Source organism: Nyctereutes procyonoides, unplaced genomic scaffold (assembly GCF_905146905.1).
Source record: "Nyctereutes procyonoides isolate TBG_1078 unplaced genomic scaffold, NYPRO_anot_genome, whole genome shotgun sequence".
Lineage (NCBI taxonomy): Eukaryota > Metazoa > Chordata > Mammalia > Carnivora > Canidae > Nyctereutes > Nyctereutes procyonoides.
In genome coordinates, this window is record NW_026575140.1 from 57020034 (window position 1) to 57046990 (window position 26957).

Genomic DNA, 26957 nt, shown 5'->3' on the forward strand with positions numbered 1-26957 from the left:
ACACACAGCGCCTGCCACTCCCGCTCAGCCACGCTCACCCTGACCCCTGCCGCCCCCACCTTGGGAGTGAGATTTCAAACAGGTTCCCCCCTTCAGTTTACCGAGTTGCCTAGCAACCCGCCAGTCAATGGCACGAAGCCCCACCCCCACACGCTTGACTTCACACCAAGTTCAGCCGCCCCATTGGCTCCTGCCTAGTCCCACCTCTCAACCCCGGTTTGGGAAACAATATGCCAGCCCCCACTGCCCCTGGACATAGGCGCCCACTTGTACCCCATGGGCCCCATCTCCATCATGTGCCTCCCAAAAAAAGACACAAAGACCCTAGAGCCATAGAAAACGGTTTTATGTAAACTCACACTCACTTTCTTCAGTCCCTCCCTGGCCCTTCTGGCCCTGGGGAGCATCAGCTATCCTGGAGTCCATGTCCCCCCCACACCACCAGAGCTGAAGCTGACATTCGAGGTGGATGTGGCGCATGGAAAGCAGGGGAAGGTCCACCTCCCGCTCCCCTTCGTCCTCACTCTCTGTGGGCTCTGGGAACACACGCTGACCAGAGGCGGTGGCCAGCAATGGCAGGCTAGGGTGCAGACTGGAGGGAGAAAGACCGGCAGGGTCATCAGCACCTCACCTCCCTCCCAGATCTGAGCCCCACGACCTGTGGGAGTAAATGGTCACCTCACTCCGTTGGTACAGTCCTTCTGGGGCAGAAAACTCAGCAACGGCTCCGGCTTCCCTTCCTGTCCAGCCCCGCCGGTGTCCCACACAGACACAGTCCCACTGGTGCTCCCGCTCACCAAGAACTGCCCAGTCCTGGGAAGAGAGGCACTTGTTGACATGGGATCACCTCCTCAGGGCAGGAATCCCTCACCATCCAGGGCCTGGGACCTCCAGCTGGGCTCTGACATCCCTGGGGCAACAGGACCCTGGGCAGGAAGGTCCCAGTCACTCACGGATCCAGATCGAAGTAGATGCGCTGATTGGTGGTCACCTCTCGACTCAGCGACCACAGTGGATGGCCGGGCTGCCGGAGGTCCCAGCACAGAAGCTCAGCATCCTAAAGACATAGAGCAGGGGCCTGGAGTCCATCCCTCCCCTGCCCACTCCATTCACCCCCTCGAGACATCCTTGCTTCCCTCAAGGTTTACAGATGCTTCCCTAGCTTGGCTTATTTTTTTCCCACATCTGTCCTCCAACACATCACAGATGACATCCCCATTACTGCCTTCTGTGCACCCTCTTTGGAATCTCAGGACATGACCCCTACCTTGCGGGCTCCTGAGAAGAAGCGGTTGCCATCAGGGTGAAAGCAGAGGTGAGTGATGCCTCCTTGGTGTCCTCCCAGCAAAGCAAGAGGGGAGCCATCATCACAAGCATACAGACCCAGGGAACGACTATAGGAGCCACAGGCGTAGAGGGGTTGGGCTGGGCTGAAGGCTATGCAGGAGATGATGCCACTCTGGCCCTGCTTTTTGGCTAGGACAGGAACAAAGTTGGGGACAGGGTAAGGACACCTGACATTAACCAACCTAATCAGCAGTGCACATCCATCTCCTGTCCCATGAGCTGGGAATCAACGACTCTCCTGTCCTGTCTGTCACAAGCAGGATAAAAGACCTCTGATACTCCTCAGACTTCCATCCCCGCAAAGGACCTAAATGCTCAAGACTTATTTCCTCCTTCTCAAATATTTATCTTGAGGGATGGAAAGCTGAAGGCTCACAAGAGAATGAAATTGGCTTCATCTCCAATTTCCTAGATACCAGGATTTTGGAGAGCAAGGGGTACATAGCTGACAGGGCATGGGCTCGGGAGTGAACCAGCTCTTTACCATATAGCTTGACCCCAGGAAAGTTTCACCCCCTCCCTAAATCTGTTTTCTCCTCTGCCCACTTAGTACAACCTGCCCCCTCCCCACCGCCCTGGGCTGTCCTGAAGATGATGTGACATGCCTGGTCCCCGGCTCACACAAGGTCCCTCTGTACAGGTCAGTGCCCTTCTCCTTCCTCCTCCCTTGGGAGGCACAGATGCTTACCAAACGTGGCTCGGACCTCACAGTCACGGCCAGGCCGGGCAGTGGAAAAGACCCGTATGGTCCTGTTGAAGCCACAGAAGAGCTGGGAGCCGTCAGGGGAGAAGCAGAGCGAGTGGGCTGCCGTCAGCTCGTCCTAGGAGCAGGAAAGCACTGCAAACAGGCCTAGCAAAGCCTCAGCTGTCCCCAAGGAAGGAGAGCTGGGGCAGGATGAGCCCTGGGACTGGGCGGGACAGTCCCTACCAGGTGGTTGTAGGCACGAAAGGAAGCCCGGAGCTCTCCAGTAAATGCATCCCAGATGTGAATGGGGTTCTCCCGGCTGCTGCTGGCCACGCTGAGAGAGACACGGACACTGAGGTCCCCGTACTGTCAAAGGAAGGGGAGGAAGCCAACTGGCCCTCTCCACTTGCATCTGAAGGGTACACCAAGCTGTCCTCCCCAGAGACCCCTGGCAGCCCCCAGCTCTCTCCCAGTAGGGGCTCCCCATGAAACTGGGGGGAGGGGAAGGCAGGGGGTAGGCAAAGGACATCACTTACTAGGAGGTGTCTGGCTCGGATGAAGACATCAGAGAATACCAACAATAATCATAGATGGTGTCACCTTCCACCATTCGAAGGACAGGGACCTGGACAGAGATGCAGGAATGCTTGGGTCACCAGCAGTTTTATGAAAGAGCGAGACGGTCAGCACTTAACCAAGTGGGAGAAGGCAGAGGGCATTAGTATGAAGAACAGAATCCTGATCTCAATATTCAAGAGTCAGCTCAGACTTTATTTATTTTTTTTAATTTTTTTTTATTTATGATAGTCACACAGAGAGAGAGAGAGAGGCAGAGACACAGGCAGAGGGAGAAGCAGGCTCCATGCACCGGGAGCCCGACGTGGGATTCGATCCCGGGTCTCCAGGATCGCGCCCTGGGCCAAAGGCAGGCGCTAAACCACTGCGCTACCCAGGGATCTCCCAGCTCAGACTTTAATGTCAGGTTTGGGCCACCAAAAGCCATGCAGATTTATCCTTTTACTTTTTAAACACTTAGAAAGAAGCAAATAATGTCCCAAACAGAAGCCAGGAACCAGCAACTGAAATGAATACTTACTGAACACCTAACTACATGTCATTTGATCCTTTAGAAAAAAAAATTAGTTAAATAAATAAGGGATGCCTGAGTGGCTCAGTGGTTGAGCACCCGCCTTTGGCTCAGGGTGTGATCCCGGACTCCCGGGTTTGAGTCCTGCATTGGGCTCCTTGCATAGAGCCTGCTTCTCCCTCTGCCTGTGTTTCTGCCTCTCTCTCTATGTGTCTCTCATGAATTAATAAATAAAAATCTTTTTAAAAAATTAAATGGTTCGGGATCCCTGGGTGGCGCAGCGGTTTGGCGCCTGCCTTTGGCCCAGGGCACGATCCTGGAGACCCGGGATCGAATCCCACGTCAGGCTCCCGGTGCATGGAGCCTGCTTCTCCCTCCGCCTGTGTCTCTGCCTCTCTCTCTCTCTCTCTGTGACTATCATAAGTAAAAAAAAAAAAAAAAAAAAAAAAACATTAAATGGTTCAAACAAAAGAAATATTTGTAAAAACTCCTGGGACGACTCCACACAGCTTAAAAAATAAAACAGTTAAAACTTCTTCCCAAGGAAATCCTCCCTCAGAGGTAAATACTATCCTGAATTTATCATTATTGTGCATTTTTTTAGAAATACATTTTTTAAGGGATTTTATGTATTTATTCATGAGAGACACAGAGAGGCACAACCACGGGCAGAGAGAAAAGCAGGCTCCCTATGGGGAGCCCGAGGTGGGACTCGATCCCAGGACCCCAGGATCACTCCTAGTCGAAGGCAGATGCTCAACCTCTGAGCCACCCAGGCGTCCCTAGAAATATATTCATACAGGGGCACTGGGTGTCTCACTCGAGCGTCGGACCCGGCTCATGTCTTAGGATCACGGGATCTCAGGGTCCTGGGATCAAGCACCATGTCAGGCTCCTAGCTTAGCCCAGAGCATGCTTCTCCCTCTCCTTCCCACTCTGCACACACATTCTCCCTCTCTCTCTAAAATGAATAATGAGGGGCAGCCCGGTGGCTCAGCAGTTTGGCGCCGCCTTCAGTCCAGGGCATGATCCTGGGGACCAGGGATCAAGTCCCATATCAGGCTCCCTGCATGGAGCCTGCTTCTCCCTCTGCTTGTGTCTCTGCTCCCTCTCTCTCTCTCTCTCATGAATAAATAAATGAATTCTTAAAAAAAAAATTTTTAAAAATTAAAAATAAAATAAATAAAATGAATAATGAGGGCAGCCCTGGTGGCTCAGCGGTTTAGTGCCCCCTTCAGCACAGGGTGTGATCCTGGAGACCCGGGATTGAGTCACACGTCAGGCTCCCTGCGTGGAGCCTGCTTCTCCCTCTGCCTGTGTCTCTGCCTCTCTCTCTCTCTGTGTCTCTTATGAATAAATAAATAATATTTTTTTAAAATAAATAAAAATAAAATAATAAAAATCTTTAAAAGAAATACATTCATACCAAAAAACTCCAAAACACAATGTATACCGTTGTCTTGCATGCCTTTACATTTAATGCCAATGGTACTAAGCAGTACACATCCCTTTGTGACTGGGAGGCGTAACCATGGCGACACATCTAGCTCTAATTCAGACATCTTGCTACTGGACAGTACCCCGCTATCTTTCTCTATTGATAGTCACCGGTGTTTTTCCATATTTTGGCAGGTGTGCTTTGAACATTCTGGGGCACATGTGTGAGGGTGGCTCTGCAATTCCTGCTAAGGTACTAGGCTTTCTGGCATGCGCGTCGCCACCTCTGCTAGGTCACAGTTGGGTCCCAAGTGCCCACCCCAATCCACTGTCCTCCCAGGCGGCATGCGAGGGCCGGTTGCTCGGTGTCCTCTTGGTATCGCCAGACTTTTAACTTTTTCTCCACTGAAGGCTGTGGAACAGATTTTCACTGTGGTATAAATCTGCATTTCCCTCATGATCACTGAAGGTAGACACGCACCCATGCTCACTGGTCACTTAAGTATCGCTTTTCGTAACCTCTGCTCACTGTAATACTGAGCATTGTCCTTTCCTATGATTTGAAGAGAAACTTTCAAACATCTGGGTGACTGTCTTTGTCACTTACTTGCTGGCCCTCGGCATGACATCCTGCACCCCTGACTTCTCTCCACTCTGAACCCACATATCAGACCTCCTGGCACAGCTCCACTGGCACACCCCAAGGGCATCTCATACTCCGTGGGTCTGTAACAGACCAACTCCCACCTCCTTCAAACCTATTGTTCTCCCGGGGCTCCACATTTGTGTATCTAAGCCTCCAATCTGAGCACTAATCTTGACCACTATGGCTCTTCACTCTGCTTCCACTCCTGGTCCAGCCTGAGCAAAACCAAACAGCTGCTGGCAACATGAACCTTGCCAAGCCCACCTTCTGGGGCTCTCTCAAACATGTGCACTCCCTTCCCATGGAGTGTGAGTCCCAGGGAGTCCCATGGGACTTCCCTGGTCCCATGCAAAGTTACTGCCTTCCTGAAACCATTGCTGCAACACTACAAGTTCTCCAGGCCTCCCTACACCATCACACTCCAACCTACCCGTCGTCAGTGCTCCACACCGCAGACACATGCAGGCCCTGGAAACCTTGTTAAATTAGAATTCTGTCCAGCATCACCTCCTGCTTAAAACATTTACAGAGTCCACATAACCCTCAGTGTAAAACTGAATCTCCTTACCAGATGGCTACCCCTTACCCACCCCTCAGGGCTCGTCCCTCCAGACTCACTCCCTTACAATCTCTACATCCCACCGTTTTGACTCCCCATCCCCAGAAGGTGCCAATGCACCATACCCTCAATCTGCAGGCTCACACATACTAGTGTCTGAGTCTGGAATGTTATTCCTTCACCTCCCTCAACAACTCCTTTTGGTTGAATCCTAATCACCCTCCTGGTCCCTTAGATGCTTTTCCACTGGGAGGCCTCCCCTAAAACTCTCCACAGAGCAGGGTGCCCCACTCCACATTCCTACAGCCCTCCATGCTCCTCACTCCACATCATACCCATCTGAGGAGGCAAGAACTGTATCTATCTGGCTCACCACTGGTTCCCCAACACCAAGTATATCACCAGCAATCAATAAGAAATGTTTTAATGAAAAAACAAAGACAGGAAACTCTTCCAGCAATATAAGAGCCCCAATAAGAAGACCTGAATTAAAGCAGGGTTAGCAGAGTGGGGAGAAGCAGATGGATCTGAAAGATTAGTGGGACTTGATGGACTCTGGTAATCAATTGGGTGTGGGGCATCAGGGAAAAGGAATTAAAAGATGAGACCTAGTCTTCTGGTTTGGATACCTGAGATCACCAAGATGGTAGAAAGAGTTGAGGTGCACAGGAGAGCCAGATGTACTTGGTGAATGGAGACTCGGCATAACCCTCAAAGGGAAGGTTTTCACAAAGAGAGCCCCCCTCGGAACCTGAGATATGCAGGGCACCTGGATAGGCCTAGAGCAAGTGAAGGTCTCAGGTAAGAGCCTCAGGGTAGGGAGAAAATGGGGGAGGAGTGCCAAGGCTGGGGAGTTAGGAATGGGAGTTCCAGAAAGCTCTGTGGAATGTCAGAGACGGGCACGTGGGTGGCTGTCAGTTGAGTACCTGCCTTCAGCTAAGGTCATGATCTCAGGGTCCTGGGATCAAGCTCTAAATTAGGCTCTCTGCTCAGTGGGGAGTCTGCTTTTCTCTCTCCCTTCACCCCTCCCCTCACTCATGCTCAAGTTCTCTTTCCCTTCCTCTCTCTCTTTCAGATAAATAAAATCTTTTTAAAAAAGAAAGAAAAGTCAGAAATGGGAGGAGAGGAATTAGGAAACTAGGTTGGGAAGAAACAGGTATATGGAAACACTCAAAAACGACCTCCCCCAATTTCCCCACCTACACTAATCGTGCCCATTTCCAAATACTAAGCTTGCAGACATAGAAAATGAAATTATCTAATGAGTGCAGCCATGATGGAACTGGTACGTCCACACTGTGAACAGCAGTACAAAAAAAAAGAAAAGGGAAAAAACACGGGAGGTTTTGAAAACAAGTTGGCTATCTGTATCGCAAGACGTAAAACAAATATCGATACTCCTGACCCAAGGTATTTCTTACTCATAAATCTCTCTTATGAAAAGAATCTCCATCAAAATACATGAAGGTGTTCACTGAATAATTGATGATACAAAATCCCAGAAACCCAACTGTCCAAAACAGGGGACTACGTAAGGGAATGATCTAGCATCAGCACCCGGCACAGCATCATACAACTGACACGTGACCATGGAGTCCCAAGTCCTGCGGAAATCACTTAGAATACAACTGTTAAAAAATTTTAAAAAGCAAAAAAAAAAAAAAAAAAAAAAAAAAATTTGAAAAGCATTATAAAAAACCACCTACTATAGGATCATAACCTCGCCTTAATAGTGAGGTCTTAACGACCATCCTTTTTAAAATTGCAGTTCCCTCGCCCGATCCTCTTCCTTGCTTTATTTTTCTTCATGGCCCTTGGCAGGTAGATCTTTTACGTGGTTATTTCTTTATTCTCTACTCCCTGTGCTAGAATTTAAGTTATCACATAAAGAGGACAGGGACTTGTACCTGTTTTTGTTCCCAAATGATCCCTGGTACCTAAAATAGGGCCTAGCACCTAGAATGCTCTCAACCAAAACGTGTTGACTTAATGAATCAATGAAAGAACGGAACAGCTCCATCTAACACTCTGGTCTCCCCCATCACCTGACTTCCGGAGCACCACCCCCTGCCATGGCCTTCCGTGGACATCAGCCACCATTCCCACGATCAGGTCCCAGGCCCTGTCACCCCACAATCTCTACCATCTCCAACTTATCCAGCTGACTTGCTCTATTTGTCCCACCACAATTATTCCGCTTCATCAAAAACACATTTACAATCCATTTCCTTTATCTGCTTTACATGCGAGTCAACCACTACACCCACCCTCCTGCGGGTGCTCTCAAGACACCCTGGTCTTTCTCTGCTAGCAAACCTGAGCCAGGCCATCTTCCTATTCCATGCTTGACTCAACTAATACCAACAATTAGGGTTTGCTGAATACAAACCAGGCACAAGTTCATACATATCACGTTAATATTTCTAATTCTCACAACTCCCCTGTGAGCACGATCCTCATCCCCACATGACAAACAGTGGAAACACAGCCAGTTCACGTACTGGGGCGAGATGCACGATGAGGTTACCAGACTTCACTTTAAATGGATGGCGACACATTTCCAGTGGGCCCTGACCACAGAACAGCGACGCTGCCACGTTCCTTGATGCCTTGGATTCCTGACTGCCCAGGACCAATCATTCACACCTTCTGCGCTCTCCCCACAGACCCTCTTCCTTCTGCTGATAACCTTCCTTTATGCTTCACTGAAAAGCCAAGTGAGGAGAGGCAGAAATCTTCCAACCACAAGTAGCTGCCTCTCGTCCTACTGCCAGAGAGTACTCTGCACCTAACGAAGTCCTCTGCTGTGCTCTGGATCCTGTCCTCAGCCAGCTGCTCAGGGACCTGTCACGCCCCTCTCTTCTCCAGCATCAATTCTTCCATCTACTGGGTCATTCCTGACGCTGCAGAAGCACCCCGTTAACCTTTCTTTGGTCCTGTATTCCCTCTGGTCACCATTCCATTTCATTTTTTTTTTAATTTTTTTAAGATTTATTTACTCATTCATGATAGACATAGAGAGAGAGAGGGAGAGGAGAGAGAGAGAGAGAGAGAGGCAGAGACACAGGAGGAGGGAGAAGCAGGCTCTGTGCCGGGAGCCCAGTGTGGGACTCGATCCCGGGACTCCAGGATCGTGCCCTCGGCCAAAGGCAGGCACTAAACCACTGAGCCACCCAGGGATCCCACCATTCCACTTCTCAACTCCCTTCCACAGGAAACTTTCCAAAGATTTGTCTACACCTCCTCCTCCACCCACCCTACTCGGTTTCTGCCTCCATAACACCTCTATAGGAGATCTTGCCAAGGTCACTAATGTCTTCTTAGGTCATTCTCTAAGTTTGTCTCACCCTTAACAGCATTAGACCAGACTCTGCCTCTGCTTTTGTCACCCCTCCTGCACTCCACCTCCATCTGCTGGAGCACTCCAGGCTCTACTAGAGTAGAGCCTCTCTATTCTTCTCTGGCTACACTCTTGATACTGAATCTGTTCGCTAGACTAGATGGCAGGTATAATCTACACACTTCTCCACTTCCTAAAGTACACCCCCAGCCCCAATTTCTCTCTTAGCTTCACATGTCACAGATATAAACACCCTTGACTTGTCCCAATACCTCTTCATATCTGTTTCCTCCTGAGTAAATCATACCACTATCTACCCGGCTGCAAATACCTGGACCCTTGATTGCTTCCTTCCCTACACCTTTCATTTCCATTTGACCTCCACGTCCTACAAAATATACTTCAAATCCACCCACACTTCTCCATTTCTCCTGCTGCCACCTCAGGCCCCAGCCACCAGTTTTTCACCTGGACCACGATAAATGCATCCTAATGAAGCCCCCTGATTTCACTCTTGTTCACCATAATCCATTCTCTAAATTTCAGCCATCATTTCACTTTTTCGTTTTAAAACTCTCCCCTGGTTTCCTAAATAAATTCTAAATGGCCTACCCACCAGATCGGACACAATGTAGGTCGTTCATGGGATCCATCTCACACTGGCCTCCGTCCAGGTGGGCCAGCCTTCCTCCTGTTCCCTGAACATACAAAGCTCCTTCCTCACTCTGAGACTCTGTAATGTCATTGCCTCTTCCTGGGATGCTCTTTCTACAGCTCTTGGCATGACAGATCCCATCATCCTTCACATCTTAGCTCAAACATCTATCTCCTCAGAGAGCCTCCCTTCCTGACAAGTTTATCTAAAGTTTATCTGGCTCTTCCCTCCTCATTCTGTTTATTTCCTTCACTGACATTTATCACAATCTTTGACGAACTTTACTCTTTATCGGTTTACATGTGTGTTATCTAACTCTCACATGAGAAATGAAACCAGCTCTTCATCTGCCTCGTTCAGCACTTTCTCTCAGCATCAGACACAGTAACTGATACAGTAACAATCATTCAATAAATACGTGTAAGTCAATTAAACACTGCCATGAGAAATTTGTTACTCTTTTATGAAAAACACATATTCACCACTAAAGGAAGAATGACCACCTCTTTAAACATGAACATGCCACCTGTGTACATTCACGAAGAAACAATGTTTGTGAACAGAAAAACATGTGGACTCAAGTTTCTCCATCTACACAGAGGGCTGAAATGCTCAGCGACCGGTGAAGGGGCAAGGTAGCCCCTACCCTTACCATCTCTGCATATTCCAGCTGTTCCCCCTCATTGTACAGCTCTGGGGGCAGGTTATAAATCCGCAGGATGTTATCCGCACTATTGGTCAAGATGCAGGAACCATCAGGAGCCCTGTAGGAATAGAAAAGAGTCAGAAAGCTGGACAGGGCTACAGGCCTACACTTTCCAAGTGCAGGGCTAGGGCCCAGCCTACCTGTAGGGTGGGTCAGTGTAAGACCCTCCCCCCGCCAAGGCCCTGAGGAAAGCAGAAGACACATAATCCTAGATGAGTTTTAAACTCAATCCAAGAGGAACTCTTACTCCTTCTCCCAGATAATCAGCGTTTTTATCAATGGTGAAAATCCTGGGCATGGTGATCTTCCCCACCCCCTTGTCCTCACTTACCACTTACAGCCTTTCAAGAAGTTCTCGGGTTGGGTGCTGAACTCTGACCAGGAACCACTGAGAAACCGAGGGAGCTGGGAGAAGCAGTAGTTCCAGGTGCTGGAAGGAAGATGTCGGGGGGGCGGGGGGGACAGCAAACCCAGGTGGGCAAAGCACGGAGAAAGCGGGCCCGCAGCGGTGGGGCTGCCGACCCGCGGGTACGCGCGCAGTGCACTCCCATGCACCTTCCACGCCTCGGCGGCCCTGCCACCACCACTTACCTGTATCCTTCGTCCTCCGGGGCGAGGTCCTCAGACACTCCTTCCACCGCCTCTCCTGGCCCCAACTCCGGCCCGTCCGCTTCTTCTGCGGGAAGGCTCATGTTTTCACCAACCTCTGGCTCCTCGATTCGAGGGCTCAAGTCGGTAGGAGCAGCGAAGCCCGCATGCAGGGCGGTGGAGGCAGAAGCGGGGCCGCCCTCCCCTGGCGCCCGGGAGCCCGCCGCGGGATCCGGAAACGAGTGGGCCGGGCCGTCCCCAGCGGGAGGTACCGGCGGTGGCAACAGTTCAGAGTCCGGACTCTCACCCTTCGGGGAAGCCCGAGGAGACAGGGGAGCCGGAGCGGGGGCCTGGTCCGCAGCAAGGCAGTCCGGGGCCGACCGGGGCGCCTCGGGCGCGCTCATGCTGCCGAAGAAGCGCGGACTCCGGCCCCCGCCGCGACCCTCGTCCCTCGAGCGCCCAGCTGCCCTGCCGGTACGACAGCCCACACCGCCTCAAACTTCTCGGCTCCCAGACGCAGCCCCGGAGAACCCGTCCGGGGCCCTTCCTCCTTCTTCCGGGAGAGGGCGGAAGACCCCGGAAGGCGAGCGGGAGAGGCGGGCGCGCCCCGCCACAAGCACAGCGTCCCTCAGCCCCCGCGGTCGCTAAGAGCCACCTGCTCTCGCGGGATTTGGCCCCGCCTTTCCATTGGACCTCCGCATCCCGGGTCAGATTTCGCGGGAGACCCGCGGGAGGGGCGGGGCAAGCACGTGACAGGTCGCGGAGGCTTACCGTTCCCATCAAGCCGTAGGGCTCGTGGTGATTGCTGGGTGTTGTAGTCCGAGAGCCTCTGCCTCCGCGAGCAGTACCTGAGCTCCCCCTGCCGTCTCCCTCCGGCACTCCTAAAGCACCTACTACCCACCCTCACCTGCGGAGGGCGCTGGCGCTATGTTTGATTTTACAGCTTTTGACCTTTTTTTGCTTCTCATTCCGCCAAATTCCTCAGACTTCCGTCTCTTTTCATTCATTCAATAAGCATTTATTACTGAGCTCTTCCTTGCTACCCAATACTCTACTAGGCACCGAGAAATAAATGCAATGAATAAGATAGTTGACAAGGTCTCTGCCCCCCCCCGCCCCCTCCCCATGGCTTACGCTGCTGTGTAACAGCGAAGACAAGGAACAAATCTTTGCAGAAAACGGTAAGGGCTGCGAAGGAAATTAAACAAGATGGTGTGACACAGGGTCTCTGAAGGAATTCGTTGGATTCGGATAGTAAGGAAGTCTTTCCTAAAAGGTGACGTTCTAGCTGATGAGAAGAGCATATCCAGCCATCCGGGAGAGGAATGACAGGTGCAAAGGCTCTCTCCCTCCCACCTTCATGTCTGACACAGGGGCAGGTGTCTCCTAAAATGGTTTCCACTTATTCTGCCCTCCCCGCTCCGGCCTGCTGACCGTCCCCACCCCCAGTGTAAAGTAGCTGTAGCACCAACCCAGTGAGAATCCGGACTGGCTCCCGGCCCTCCTCCCGGGCTCCAGCCCCACCGCCTCCCCCCGCCGGCTCACTGCTTGCCCTTACTTGTCATGGCGACTGTCCAGCTTTGTGCCAGGAGCTTCGCGGAGGTTGCTGGGATTGGGATTTTCCCCTCCCATGTGCTCGGACTCACTGGCGCTAAAAGTTTTGAGCTTCTCAAAAGTCCAGAGCCACCATCCTGGGCGCAGGTAGCCGCCGGGCTCCGGGATCCCCTGGCGTCCGGCCTCGGAGCGTGCTTCCCAGGACGGTGACACGCTCCCCTGAGGTTCGGGTAAGCTCCTGACTGAGCCAGATGAGTCCTGTCTGAGTCACCGGCTCTCGGCTCTGTGTGTTTTGAGCTTGGGGAGAATTGGGGTCTGGGGGTGGGGCACGCGATCAGCGATCGCGGGGGAATGGAAGTTTGGCTGGCGGCACCAATACCGGAATGCACTGCTGGGAGGCCTGGGTGCAGATGAAGGGGCTGTTGGGAGCAGCCGGACTCAGCTTTATAGGAGGGGGACGTGCAGCCGGCCGAAGGGGTTCCTCCTCACCCCTCCCCTCCCTTTCTCTCCCCGTGCCGGGTGTGAGGAACCCCGAAATAAGACGTACAAAGCATCAGGATCCGAGATTGTTTTTTCCCCGATCTCGGGATTTTGGGGACCCCCGCGGCCCGAGATCTTCGAGCCCGCAGCATCCCCGGAGAGTCCTCTCGGGCTCCGTTCCGACATGATCACATTCGAGGGGGGTCGATCCAGGAAGCCCAAGCCGCTCAGGTCCCAGAACTTCCGGACCTTTGTCCTTCCCGGAGGGATCTCCCCAGCGGCCCCTGGCTCCACTAGATGGAGAGGATCCTAGTAGACTGCCTGGCGTGGACGTGGGTAGCGCTCCACGTGCAGTCTGCCCGCGACGCCCGGCGGGACGGTCCGGGTCCAGGAGGCCCGCGAGCTCTGTTATTGTTTGGTCGAACATTTACATTTCTGCCCCTTGCCGCAGCGTTTCCGGTTTTGTTTTTTTTTTTCCGGAGCAGCTCACTGTTCCCCCGAGGAGAGGGAAAGTGTCACTTAGACTGGCTCCTCTGACGTGCTCAGGGAGGCTGCGCGCCCCCTCCTCTTCTTTCTTTCCCTTTCTTTCTTTCTTTCTTTCTTTCTTTCTTTCTTTCTTTCTTTCTTTTCTTTCTTTCTTTCCTTTCTTTTCTTTCTTTCTTTCCTTTCTTTTCTTTCTTTCTTTTTCTCTTTTCTTTCTTTTTCTTTCTTTCTTTTCTTTCTTTCTTTTCTTTTTTTTTTTTCCCCCTGAACTCCTTAGCTGCTACTTTTGGCAGGCCGGGAGGGAGGGTCTGTTTGGATGCAAACCTCGAGCCCTCCCCCACTCCTTGAATGGTGCGCCCCACCCCGTCGCCTGCAATCTGGGCGGGCGAGGGACGAGGTCTCCAGAAGCGTGCCGACGGCAAGTCCCGGGTATTTTCGAGCACGAGTACATTTGAGAATGACACGATGGCAGAGTGCGACGATGTGCCGTTTGTGTGGGGCCGAGACACGGTTTCTCTAGCATCCGGCTCGGGACTCAGCCATTCCGAGTTCCGACGCAGAGCGAACGTCGTGAGGGCGGAAGGGGCGGGGCTTGAGGGGGCGGGGCCCGGCGAGCCGAGCCGAGGGGACGGGATCCCGCCTCCCGCCTGTCAGTCACTCGGGGCGCGCGGTGCTTCTAGCCTGCGCTAGCTCACCTACCTGGCTCGGTACCGGCCAGTGCACGCGGTGCTTGTGTGCGGCTTGTTCTGAAATTGAGGTAGCATTTACACTCACTGCAATTAGACAGGTTTGGGCTGCTAACCAGCAGCCTGTCAAATGACACAATTTACACATTGTCATCGCCCCAGAGAAGGTTCTCGGGCCTCTCCCTCTGGGGGTCTCTGACCCTCATCTTGGAGTTCTGTCACTACTTGTGCCTGTTGAAGAGAACGTAGTGTAAATAGACCCACACAGTGTGTGCTCCTTTGTGTAGGCTTCTCGCCGGCAGCATAATACCTGTGACATCCATCCTTGTTCCTGTGTAACCAATACTACTGTATCAGTAGTGTATCAGTGTTTTTTGCACCTTTGTATTTTTGTATTTAGCACATCTCACTGGATGAATAAACCGTGTTTTGTTTTGTTTTTTTTAATCCATGTTCCTTTCGGTGACCGCTTGGGTTGTTAACAGTTCAGGGTTATTTTGAATAAAGCTGCTATTAACATTCTTGTACAATTCTCTTTGTGGTCCTATGTTTTCATGGGGTTGGTTTTGGGTGTTTTGTGTGTGTGTGTGTGTGGTTTTTTTGTTTTGTTTTGGTTTGGTTTTGGTTTTTATAACCGTCTGGGAGTAGAATTTGCTAGGTGAGAGAGATCTAAACTTGATTTTTAAAATTAGTATATTTCAAAGTGGTTCTGTTTTCTGTACCCACCAGCAACAGCTGTCTTTCCTCACATCTGATTTTGTCAGACTTTCGAATGTGGTGCATCATTGTGGTTTTCATTTGCAATTCTCTTAGCTGTGATCAGTTTCCATGTGCTTATTGGCCATTTTAACTTGCGTTCAGCTGCATGCAGTTCTTTATATGTTCCGGATAGGAGTCTTTTGTCAGTATCTATTTTCTCCTGACCTGTTGCTTGCCTCTCTGTCAGCGTCTAAGGCAGAGCAGCAGCAGATTTATCTTGTCTTTCAAATGTGTTCTGTGTGTTTAGAAAATCCTTGCTGACCCCAAGATCATGAAGATACTCTAGGATATTTTCTTCCAGAATCTTTAGGGTTTTAGGTTTTATATTTAGGTCTATGAGCCATAATTAATTAACTAATTAATTTAAGAGTAATTTTTATCGTGATGTGAGGTAGGGGTTCTGTTTTCTTTTTGGGTTTTCCTAGATGGATATCCAGTTCTTCTAGTGCCACTTGTTGAAACAGCCCTCCTTCCCCCCTCACTGGATCACTTTTAGTTGGAGTGCTTGGTCTATTTAATTTAATGCAATTATTGTAAGGTTTAGGTTTAAGTCTACTGTGTTAATGCTATTTTCTATTCTATTTCTTCTTCTCTTCAGACACTTGAGGAAGAAACAATAACAATCTTACAAAAACTTTCAGAATGTAGAAGAGGTAACATCTTCCCAACCAATTTCATGATATCCTGAAAATCCTCATATCAAAACCAGACAAGAATGTTACAAGAAAAGAACATTTAGACCAATATTCCTGCTAGCATATATACATATGTGTATATATACACACATATGTATATATGCAAAAATCTCACAAATCTTAGCAAAGTAAATCTGATTATCTATAAAACGGATAAATAGGGATCCCTGGGTGGCGCAGCGGTTTGGCGCCTGCCTTTGGCCCAGGGCGCGATCCTGGAGACCCCGGATTGAATCCCACATCGGGCTCCCGTTGCATGGAGCCTGCTTCTCCCTCTGCCTGTGTCTCTGCCTCTCTCTCTCTGTGTGTGTGTGACTATCATAAATAAATAAAAAATTTTTAAAAAAATAAGTAAATAAAACGGATAAATACATCCTAATCAAGTGGAGTTTATCTCTAGACGGCAATGTTTTAATATTCAAAAAATCAGTGTAATTTGCCACATAAACAGATTGAAGGATAAAAATCCTATGATCATTTCAACAGATACATAAAAAGCAGTTGACATCACGCAACACCTATTCATGATTTTAAAAAAAGAAAGAAAAGAAAAGCCAACCTCCCAGCAAACTAGGAAAGGGAAAACATAGTCTGATAAAGAGCACCCCCAATCAAGTTACCATCAATACGTAACAGTGACAGACTGAATGCTTGTTTTCTAAGATGAGGAACTAGGAAAGGATTTGATTCTCACCCCTTCAACATTATACTGAAGGTGTTAAACTGGCTAATAGAAGAGGCATTGAAAAACTCACAAAGGGCACCTGGTTGGCTCAGTCAGTAGAATACATGACTCTTGATCTCAGAGTTGTAAATTTGAGGCCCACCTTGGATGCAGAGATTACTTAAAAAATGAAACCTCTTAAAAAGAAGAACTATCATGACTGATAAAGGATTATAGCAAGGTCACAGGTTACAAAGGCAATATACATAAATTGTATTTTTATGTAATAACAACCATTGTATCTGAAGTCGGAAAATGAATTATAAAAGCAGTGGCATTTACAAAGCATCCAAAAACATGGCATACCCAGGGATAAATTGAAAAAAGACGGACAAGAGTTCTGTGTTAAAAACTGCAAAATATTGCTGAGAGAATTTAAGGAAGATTTTTATTTTATTTATTTGTTTATTAATGAGAGACACAAACTGAGAGGCAGAGACACAGGCAAAGGGAGAAGCAGGCCCCATGCAGGGAGCCCACGTGGGACTCGATCCCTGGTCCCCAGGACCACACCCCAGGCCGAAGGCAGTGCCAAACCGCTGAGCCACCCGGGCTGCCTGGAAGATTTAAGTAACAGTACCATATTCATAGATGGAACACTCAATAGTGTTGAGATGTCAGTACTCCAAGATTATTTCATTTGATCCCAATCAAAATCCTAGCTGGTTTTGTTTGTAGAAACTGACAAGCAGTTCCAAAATGAAAGTGTAGTACAAAGCTGGAGGTCTTAAACTAGCTGACTTCAAGAATTCTGTAAAGCTACCATAAGACAACAACCATGAACAGAATAGAGCCCAGGAAAAGACACATAAGTGTAATCAAATGGTTTTCTACAAAAGCTCCAAAATGAATCCATGGGGGAAGGAAAGTCTGAAGAGAGTGCTGAAACAAGTGGAGCTGAGTGGATTCTGACCCCTACCTCATACTATACACAATTTGAGATGGATAGTAGATCTAAGCATAAAATATATTAACTTCCAGAAGGAAACATGGCAGCAGTGTCTTATGCTTGGTAGGGCTGGGTGACAAGGTTGTATCAAAATGTGTCAAACTTTGTTATCTAAATGGCAAAATTAAAATTGTGCATTTCAACTTACATAGATTGTACCTCAAAAATATCTGTGGGTTTCTGCGGAGCCACTAGAAGTATAGGGGAGACAATAAAGGCAGAATGTTGATTATTCTTGAAACTAGAAGATGGATACATGAGGGTTCATCATTTTTTATCTTTTTATGTTTGAAATTGTCCATAGTAAGTCTTACACAATTTTCTTTTTTTTATTTTTTTCATTTTAGAAAAACACAGATGAGAATAATACAACACTCATGTTCCCACAAAATAATTATAACACTTGACATTTTGTCGTGTTCATAAACAAATAATGTATGAATACCATCTTTTTAATTTTTTCTTCATTAATTAAGTAAGGTTGTTTTGATGGTACCCCCAGTCTCATGAGTGTAAGTTTTAATTCTTTTTACCTGTCTTTCATACTTTCACATATATATGTTGATAAGAAATAAATTCAGTTGACCCTTAAAAAACACAGGATTGAACTGTGTAGGACCACTTATACATGGGTTTTTTGGATAAATACAGTAACAGTATTGTGAATGTTTCTTTTTTTCCTTGTGATTATCTTAATAGCATTATCTCTAGCTTACTTTAAGAATATAGTATATGGGGGGCACCTAGGTGGCCCAGTCAGTTAAGCTTCTGCCTTTAGCTCGGGTCACTATCTTAGGGTCCTGGGATCCAGCCCTGCATCAAGCTCTCTGCTCAGCGGGTAGTCTGCTTCTCTCCCTCTCAAATAAAATCTTTTTTTAAAAAAAGAATGTAGTATATAATATATATATAAAATATGTTTTAGTTACTTATGTTATTGGTAAGGCTTCTCAATAGTAAGCTGTTAAATTTTGGGTCAGTCAAGAGATAACACATGGATTTTTTTTTTAAGATTTTATTTATTTATTCATGAGAGACACAGAGAGAGAGGCAGAGACACAGGCAGAGAGAAGCAGGCTCCATGCGGGACTCCATCTGAGCACCCCAGGATCATACCCTGGGCCAAAGGCAGACACTCAACCACTGAGCCACCCAGGCGTCCCTGGATTTTTTTTTTTAAGACTTTTTAGGGATCCCTGGGTGGCGCAGCGGTTTGGCGCCTGCCTTTGGCCCAGGGCACGATCCTGGAGACCCTGGATCGAATCCCATGTCGGGCTCCTTGCATGGAGCCTGCTTCTCCCTCTGCCTGTGTCTCTGCCTCTCTTTCTCTCTGTGTGTGTAACTACCATGAATAAATAAATAAAATCTTAAAAAAAAAAAAGACTTTTTAAATGTATTTATTCATGAGAGGCAGAGACATAGGCAGAGGGAGAAGCAGTCTCCCTGTGGGGATCCTGATGCGGGACTCGATTCCAGGACCCCGGGATCACGACCTAAGCCCAAGACAGATGCTCAGCCACTGAGCCACTCAGGTGCCCCAACTCATGAATTTTCTATAGCACAGGGTTCGATGTCCCCGACCCCCACATTATTCAAGGGTCAACCGTACTCATTTTATATTTTTAATTCACATAAACTACTTAGGTTACCATGTTTTTCCTTTTTTTTCCCCCGCGAATTGTATTTTTTTAATCAATCTGTTTGAGCTATATCTATCTAGTTACGTACACACAGATACATTCATTTCCTTAAACTGCTGCAATAAACTCTTGTATTTCATGTAGCCAATCCCTACTGATGGATAGTGATGTTTCCTGTCACCTGTCATGGAGAACATCACTGATATGAACGTATTTGTGCAGAACTCCTGCTCCCTCCATACAAAACTCTTCTAAGGGAGTCTTACCTAGAAGTGATTCTGCAAAGTACTAAGTTGTTGAGTCTTACCAGATACTGCCTTGCTGCTTTTAAGAATCATCGTGTTTTTCCAGTCAAATAGCTTTCAGCCAAAAAAACCTTTTTGCACCAAAAAAAATATTATTATTATTATTATTTTTGCAGACTCTGGATGAAGCCAGAGGAGCATAATTATTTAGAGCTTGGACAGTGGCTTTTGGACAGCCAACCTCAGTTCCTTCAGCTTGAAGATACCCACTGCTGTGGTTTCTTGAGAGGATTAATGAGATAAGCCACCAGAGCAGTGAGCCCCTGTGCCCCTGTGTGGATTACAAACAACAGCCATTGTTAGGATGGTGGTGGGGTGGGCAACTGGATGAGGTCCCAGCTGAGTTTGGCCTCCCCAGCCATTTGGAAGGTCTGGTTGAGCTTCTGACAATTTAGTTTAATGGCCCTTGATCCTCATCCATGGGAAGTACATGCTCCAAAAAGGTTTCCTGGTGATAGTGCCTGCTTTTTTGAGAAAAACAGAATTTACTTGCTGCCAAGGACCAAGAGAGGGAGAGACCTCCTTTGTCTATGAGGCTGTCTCCCTCCCAGTGGGATTGGGACCTCAGGCCTAGCATCCCAGGACAGCCCCTCCTGGCATATTTACTGAACAGAGTTCCCTGAAAGAGGGGCACTAGCATTAATGAGGCAGGACTACAGAAGCCCCACCCACTCAATTACAAAGTTCTGGGTCTAAAATAATAATCGAACTAATAGAATGGAAAATCCTATAAACAAACACATCTGTTGAGCTCTTACTGTGCCAGGCACAGAGAGGTTAAGTAACCTCCCCAGATGATACAGCTATTAGGTGGTGGGCATGGGATGCAGGCCTAGCCTGTCTGCCTCAGAGCCCATGCCCTGCTACAGCTGCTCATGTCTCCCCATCCTAGGTATTTTTCACTAAACAAAGATGAGCAAAACTCAATTCCTGCATGTAAGGAAGCCAAAAGGCTAGCCCTTGGGATGGCTAGAGTTGCATAGCAAATATAAGTAATGATACAATGTCAGACCTAGGGCTTTGACTTCTGAGCTCCCATAAAATCTCAAAAGCTTTTTTTTTTTTTTTTTTTTTTTTATTTATTCATGAGAGACACAGAGCGGCAGAGACACGGGCAGAGGGAAAAGCAGGCTCCCTACAGGGACCCCAGTGCGGGACTCGATCCCAGGACCCTTTGGCTCACAACCTGAGCCAAAGGCAGGTGCTCCACCATTGAGCAACCCAAGCACCCCACGAGTGGTCATTTCGAATAAAAGCTCATCCATTTGCCATTTGCCTGTGTGCGGTGGGCGAGTCCCTCCACCTCTCTGAGACCAGCTTCCTCACCTGTTGGGCAGCCAGGGTGGTTCTGGGACAAATGAGATAACCCACAAGAAAGGATTTCACAAACTCTGAGGACATAAGAAAGCAGGCCTTCTATCCAGGTCGAGGTGAATGTTCAGGGAGATGCTAATGGGAAGAGCTGCTGGGGGTGAGGGTGGGGCCAGTAGGCTTGTCAGTGCTTTACAAGACAAAAAGGTGATGAATAGGGACTTTGGTTTGCAGTGGGTGTGTTTTTTTTTGCAAAACTCTTGACAAACTCGGGAGTTGGGGAAGATGTCATGAGATGGTGGCAGCACGGCCTAGTACAGCGCCAGGGCCCAGACTGGGACCTTCCCTCTGACCTGCTGGCTCCTGGGGACACCTCACAAAGTGCTCCTGGCTTCGGCACCATTCACTTGCTGACCACAGTGAGCCCAACCAGGTGAGAGGCATTTTGCTAGTGCTGCAGTGAGCCGGACAGGTAGCTCACCTGCTTCTCCCTCTCCCGCTCCCTCTGCCACTCTCTCACTCTTGTTCTCTCTCTCAAATAAATTAATTAATCAAATCTTTTTTTAAAAAACTGGTGACAGGGATCCCTGGGTGGCGCAGCGGTTTGGCGCCTGCCTTTGGCCCAGGGCGCGATCCTGGAGACCCGGGATCGAATCCCACGTCGGGCTCCTGGTGCATGGAGCCTGCTTCTCCCTCTGCCTATGTCTCTGCCTCTCTCTCTCTCTCTCTCTGTGACTATCATAAATAAATAAAAAAAAATTTAAAAAAAGATTAAAAAAAAAACTGGTGACAGCGTTTGGCTGGCAGTCTTTGCCTGGGTGGTCTGGGCAGACATCCCTGAGGAGCTGTGACATTCGGGATGAGCTGCTAGAAGGTGCCTCCCCTGCAAGCAGAGGCTGGACCAGGGTTCCCAGTAGAGGGAACCCCGAGCCAGTGAACTGGGGTGTGTGTGTGGCAGCAGAGAAGGGCAGCCACTGGCTGGAGAGTACTGGAAGACAAGGTTGGGGATGCCGGCCGGGAGGTCCTGAGGACTCTGCAAGCCAGGGGTGGGAATGGAGATAGCAGATCCTTAGGAAGCTTCATGATGAAGGGGATCAGGTGGGGAATGAGGGGGTCCATGCAGGTTATCTTCGTCCAGGTGGAGGGTGTGGGCTGACGTTCTTCATCCTTATAACCAGGAAGGCTTGTGGACTCTCTGATGAGAGGGCTGGAATCCCCTCTCTGGTTATCTTTGTACCTTGAGGATGTGTGGGGTAGGCCGCCCAGGGGTGGGCTGGGCAGGAGCAGCCCTGCTCCTGGGGAGGCCCAGGTGGGGGAGCCAAGGCATCCCAGGCCCTGGTATGATGTTGCTGGAAGGGTCCCTCCCACCTCGGGGCTGAGGGACCCGGGCCTGGGCTTGTCTCCCGCTGACCCCTCGCCTTGCCCTCCACAGCACCCACACTCCCTTCCCAGGAGCTGCGATGCAAGAGCCACAGTCAGAGCTCAATATCGACCCCCCTCTGAGCCAGGAGACATTTTCAGAATTGTGGAATCTGTAAGTGGAGGGCAGGCCAGGCTCCCCACCAGCCCTCTGGGACCCCTGCCTACCCACCCCAATCCCAACCCCCAGCACACACACACACACACACATACCCCAGCAGAAGCCCATAGGAAGCAAAACCAGCACTGACTTTCTGCTCTCATCTTCCAGGCTTCCTGAAAACAATGTTCTGGTAAGGACTGGGTGTGGGGAGGTCCAGGGCAGGGGTGGGAGTGGGGGGGGTGGACCTGGGGACCTGACCCTTGACTCTGGTCTCGCCCCCTACAGTCTTCCGAGCTGTGCCCAGCAGTGGATGAGCTGCTGCTCCCAGAGAGCGTCGTGAACTGGCTAGACGAAGACTCAGATGATGCTCCCAGGATGCCAGCCACTTCTGCCCCCACAGCCCCTGGACCGGCCCCCTCCTGGCCCCTATCATCCTTTGTCCCTTCCCCGAAGACCTACCCAGGCACCTATGGGTTCCGTCTGGGGTTCCTGCATTCCGGGACAGCCAAGTCTGTTACTTGGACGGTCAGTGGTCCTGCGAGGCGGGTTTCCATGGGACTGGCCGGGGCCTGGCTGTGGCCTCTGGGTTTCTCTGTTTGGGATTTTGAGATTCCTCTCAGTCCGCACTGTCAGTCTTCCTGCATTACCCATGTATTCTGTGACCTTTGGCCTCAGCTCTGTGTCAAAGTTGACATTTCCCCCCTTGACCTTGGGCTTTCACCTTTCCTGTCATGGGGCAAAGGGACTCTTCTTCATTTTCCTTCACTTGTTCATTCCTTGGCTTTTTAAAGTAAGCTTCTGGGAGATGCCTGGGCGGCTTAGTGGTTGAGCGTCTGCCTTTGGTTCAGGGTGTGAGCCCCAGGTCCTGGGATCGAGTCCCACACCACTTCTCCCTCTGCCTGTGTCTCTGCCTCTCTCTGTGTGTCTAAAATAAAGTAAGCTTCTGGAATAGACCCCGACCCCTCTACTTCTCACCACCCACCCCGGGCACGTGCCCTGACCTGTCCATCTGTCCTTTTCTTACAGTACTCCCCTCTCCTCAATAAGCTGTTTTGCCAGCTGGCGAAGACCTGCCCCGTGCAGCTGTGGGTCAGCTCCCCACCCCCACCCAACACCTGCGTCCGCGCTATGGCCATCTATAAGAAGTCAGAGTTCGTGACCGAGGTTGTGCGGCGCTGCCCCCACCATGAACGCTGCTCTGACAGTAGTGACGGTGAGCCGTCGGGGGCTACAGATGGGCCAGGGCTGCTCCCCAGAGGGCCCAAAGCCCTGATTCCTCCCCGATGGCTCTTAGGTCTTGCCCCTCCTCAGCATCTCATCCGAGTGGAAGGAAATTTGCGGGCCAAGTACCTGGACGACAGAAACACTTTTCGACACAGCGTGGTGGTGCCTTATGAGCCACCCGAGGTCTGGTTTGGCATCTGAGGGGTCTCTGGGAGGAGGGGGCTGGAGGGATTTGTGAGGTGGGAGTTGAGGGGGCTTTCTCCTCGTTCAGCCTCCCCGCAGCCCTGTGAGGAGTGCAGAGGCAGGTGGGTCATCTCATTCTGCGGTTGGGAAAAACTGAGGCTGACAAGACTACAGGCCTGCCCAGGGCTGAGTGGCCCGACCCTGGGCCTACCTTCTACCTCAGGTTGGCTCTGACTATACCACCATCCACTACAACTATATGTGTAACAGTTCCTGCATGGGAGGCATGAACCGGCGGCCCATCCTCACCATCATCACCCTGGAAGACTCCAGGTAGGGACCTGCATGCCACCCTGCCCCTGGCCACTTCCTTACTGTACCCCCCTCCATCCTTCCCATCCATTCCTGTCCCCACATGTGAAATCTCCTCTGCCATCCGCCTCCCCTGGTTTTCTTTCCTCTGGCTTTGAACCTCCCTGACCTGTGGCTTCTCAATAGTCTGTAGGCTTTGGCTGTACATAGGATGAGGGTGGCTGGGAGTCGGTGGGGCCCACCACCCTCACAGCCCCCTGCTTCTCTCTTCTCACCTGGGTAGTGGAAACGTGCTGGGACGGAACAGCTTTGAGGTACGCGTTTGTGCCTGTCCCGGGAGAGACCGCCGGACTGAGGAGGAGAATTTCCACAAGAAGGGGGAGCCTTGTCCTGAGCCACCCCCCGGGAGTACCAAGCGAGGTAAGCAAGCAAGACAAGAGGAGGTGAGGGAGGGACACCTGGGTGGCTCAGGGGTTGAGCATCAGGCATGGTCCCAGGGTCCTGGGATCGAGTCCCGTGTCAGGGTCCCTGCAGGGAGCCTGCCTCTCCCTCTGCCTATTTCTCTGCCTCTCTCTGTGTGTGTGTGTCTCATGAATAAATAAATACAATCTTAAAAAAAAAAAAAAAAGAAGAAGAAGAGGATGTGGGGCAGATACAGAGAGTGCAATTCTGCTCAAAATATACTCTTCTCTTGTCTTTTCCTCCTCTCTTTCCCAGCACTGCCTCCCAGCACCAGCTCCTCTACCCCGCAAAAGAAGAAGCCACTGGATGGAGAATATTTCACCCTTCAGGTACCAAGGCTGGGAGGAACAGATAAGGCAGGCTCTTGCCCCCGCTTAGCAGGATCAGATGAGGGAAGAAAAAAATGTGAATGGAGGACATGTGAGGCTAGGCCTGTTCCTCTCTCCATCCTTTTCTCTGGTCCTGTCCTTGATTCTTGAAGTTGATATTCCTGGATTGAAGATTTGTTTCAAGCTGAGGGCCAAGAGCACAGTTTTCTTTTGACTGCTCCGCCTGCAATTAGCACACTTGCCATCAAGGGGCAGCGGTGCCTTGACAGTGGCTGCAGGCTTTGCCTCACTGCAGATTGGCACTTACACCTTAGTCTGAGTTAAATGGTACTGTGGCTTCCCCCTCTTATTCTTTCTCCTCCTCCCCCCAACTGCCACAGATCCGTGGGCGTGAACGCTATGAGATGTTCAGGAATCTGAATGAAGCCTTGGAGCTGAAGGATGCCCAGAGTGGAAAGGAGCCAGGGGGAAGCAGGGCTCACTCCAGGTGAGTGACCTGGGCCGGCTTGCAGCCCCACCCCCCTGCCTTCATATGTTGGAAAGCCACAGGATTCCATTCTACTACCTTCAAGGTGGAAGGGAACTGATCCCCTCATGGTTGGTCCCACCCTGGGCAAACCTGCTTCCACCATCCCCCCAGTTGGATCCTGCACCCCCTTTCCTGCCTCGGGAGGTCCCCAAACCCCTTGAGGGACGAGCATGGGTGTTTGTCATTTCCAGCAACCCCTAGTGCCAAGTGGGGTCTCCAATAGGGACCTGATAACCATGTGGGAAAATACTGGACACAGCAGGATTGGGCCAGACCCCCAGCCCTGCCAAGGATGAGCAGATCCGTGTGGCCTTGCATCTCCCCTTCTGGGGCTCGGTTTCCTTGTTCATCAGATGGGGTGAGGGGAGAGGAAGCGAACAGACAGAAGTTCCCTGGGTGCTCAGTAAATGTGTCTGCAGCATTTTAACTTAAATTCCCTCATTCCAAAAAAAAAAAAAAAAAAAAATTCCCTCACTCCAGCCTTGGACCCTTCCAAGCCTAGATCTAGGACAAGGAGCCCTGAGGCTCCCACTTGCTAATATCGTCTCTTCCCCTCCACCTTGTGTCCCCAACAGCCACCTGAAGGCAAAGAAGGGGCAATCTACCTCTCGCCATAAAAAACTGATGTTCAAGAGAGAAGGGCCCGACTCAGACTGACTTCCCCTGCTTCCTGTCCTCCCCCCACACGCACACCCTCACTCTCGTCCTCCTTCCCTGGCATTTTTGGAATTGGGAGCTTGAGCACACCTACTCGGTGTGTTACTTTACATGGTGCAGATGTGCCTCAGAAACACCCTAGATTCTTCCATTTGCCTTTCCCGTAAGTCTCTACTAAAGAAGTTGGCCTGCACAGTTGGTAGGTCGGGAGATAAAGGACGTTCCAGCCTTGTTTTTAAGTTTTTTACTGTGTAGAACCATGGGAGAGGTAGGAAAATGTTCCTGAATGTTGGGAGCATTTTATAGCCCCTAAGACACTGAGTCATGTGCCCACTTCTCTATCATTGTAGCCAGTGGCTGAATTTTTCCTAATTTCACAGGCCATTTTTATGAATCGCTAATTAACCATACCTACCTCACTGAGCTTGTGAGGATGAATGAAATAATGTCTGTCTGACCCCAAAACCACCTTTTATCCCATGTCTGTGACTTGGTGCCTTTGTGGGTGCTCATTCCCTGCCCTCCTGTCCAGCCTTTTTGGGAGACCCCTGCACCTAAGATGAAATCTCACTCCCATCTCACACCCTGTAGAATCCCATCCCTGGTGTAGGATCTTTGTCTACCAAGGGCTTTTACTGCTCCCCCCACCCCCAATTGCTCAGGATCAATTTCTTTTGCACTCTGTGAGGCACATCTGCAGTCATCACCCCCACCCGCCTCCTCTTCCCTTTTTATATCCCGTTTTTATATCAATCTCTTATTTTACAATAAAAATTACTACCATGTGTGTGTCCGCGGGCTGCATGGGGCCCGCCGTGCCGCAGGGATGAGGAAGGAGGTGACATTGGGAGGCAGCCACCTGAGTCTCCAGGGAGTGTGGGCTGGGGTGGGGGGGGTGCCCAAGGCCGGGGCTCTGGAGAACAAAAGCTGGAGACTGGGTCAGTCTGCAGGCTGCATGACAACAAGGGAGGGGGGTATTCCATTCATAAGCCGAGAACCAACTGTCCCTCCCTCCTCCCCTTCTGCCAGGGCTGGCATAAAGTTCTCTCCTGCCCCTGCTTCTAGGATTGGGCTGCTACCCCCCTCCTTCGGCCTCTCACCAAGGA

The 26957-nt window shown here is 50.1% G+C and overlaps 2 protein-coding genes across 6 annotated transcripts; one reads left to right on the forward strand and one right to left on the reverse strand.

Annotated features, from left to right (window-relative positions):
• Positions 1–329: 329 nt before the first annotated feature.
• On the reverse strand, positions 330–12683 carry WRAP53 (WD repeat containing antisense to TP53). Of its 4 annotated transcripts, none has more exons than XM_055305538.1 (11): positions 12609–12683; positions 11054–11138; positions 10794–10892; positions 10409–10520; positions 2569–2657; positions 2276–2384; positions 2036–2168; positions 1268–1476; positions 954–1057; positions 679–813; positions 330–592 (listed from the first exon to the last, which is right to left on the reverse strand). In XM_055305538.1, exons 1-11 carry the CDS (start codon positions 12613–12615, stop codon positions 346–348), a joined length of 1329 nt encoding a protein of 442 aa, XP_055161513.1. In that variant the 5' UTR covers positions 12616–12683; the 3' UTR covers positions 330–345. The 4 variants fall into 4 exon arrangements, with proteins under 4 accessions (XP_055161513.1, XP_055161512.1, XP_055161510.1 ...); XM_055305537.1 differs by lacking the exon at positions 12609–12683 and adding an exon at positions 11358–12134; XM_055305535.1 differs by lacking the exon at positions 12609–12683 and having other exon boundaries at positions 11054–12136.
• A 5-nt stretch (positions 12684–12688) lies between these two features.
• On the forward strand, positions 12689–26636 carry TP53 (tumor protein p53). 2 transcript variants are annotated; one of them, XM_055305539.1, is made up of 12 exons: positions 12702–12834; positions 20910–21066; positions 22066–22167; positions 22324–22345; positions 22441–22680; positions 23182–23368; positions 23450–23562; positions 23786–23895; positions 24158–24294; positions 24592–24665; positions 25046–25152; positions 25770–26636. In XM_055305539.1, exons 2-12 carry the CDS (start codon positions 20924–20926, stop codon positions 25849–25851), a joined length of 1317 nt encoding a protein of 438 aa, XP_055161514.1. In that variant the 5' UTR covers positions 12702–12834; positions 20910–20923; the 3' UTR covers positions 25852–26636. The 2 variants fall into 2 exon arrangements, with proteins under 2 accessions (XP_055161515.1, XP_055161514.1); XM_055305540.1 differs by lacking the exon at positions 20910–21066 and having other exon boundaries at positions 12689–12834.
• The last annotated feature ends 321 nt before the right edge of the window (positions 26637–26957 follow it).

Bases quoted from the DNA above. Each gene is read 5' to 3' on its own strand.
- TP53 (XM_055305539.1), top strand. From the start codon at position 20,924: ATGAGATGGTGGCAGCACGGCCTAGTACAGCGCCAGGGCCCAGACTGG. The intron at 21,067-22,065 runs GTGAGAGGCATT...TGCCCTCCACAG, and splicing joins ACCACAGTGAGCCCAACCAG to CACCCACACTCCCTTCCCAG. The intron at 24,295-24,591 runs GTAAGCAAGCAA...TCTCTTTCCCAG, and splicing joins CCCCGGGAGTACCAAGCGAG to CACTGCCTCCCAGCACCAGC.
- WRAP53 (XM_055305535.1), bottom strand. From the start codon at position 11,454: ATGAGCGCGCCCGAGGCGCCCCGGTCGGCCCCGGACTGCCTTGCTGCG. The intron at 10,521-10,793 runs GTAAGTGAGGAC...CTATTCCTACAG, and splicing joins TTCTTGAAAGGCTGTAAGTG to GGCTCCTGATGGTTCCTGCA. The intron at 2,658-10,408 runs GTAAGGGTAGGG...ATCTCTGTCCAG, and splicing joins AGCTGGAATATGCAGAGATG to GTCCCTGTCCTTCGAATGGT.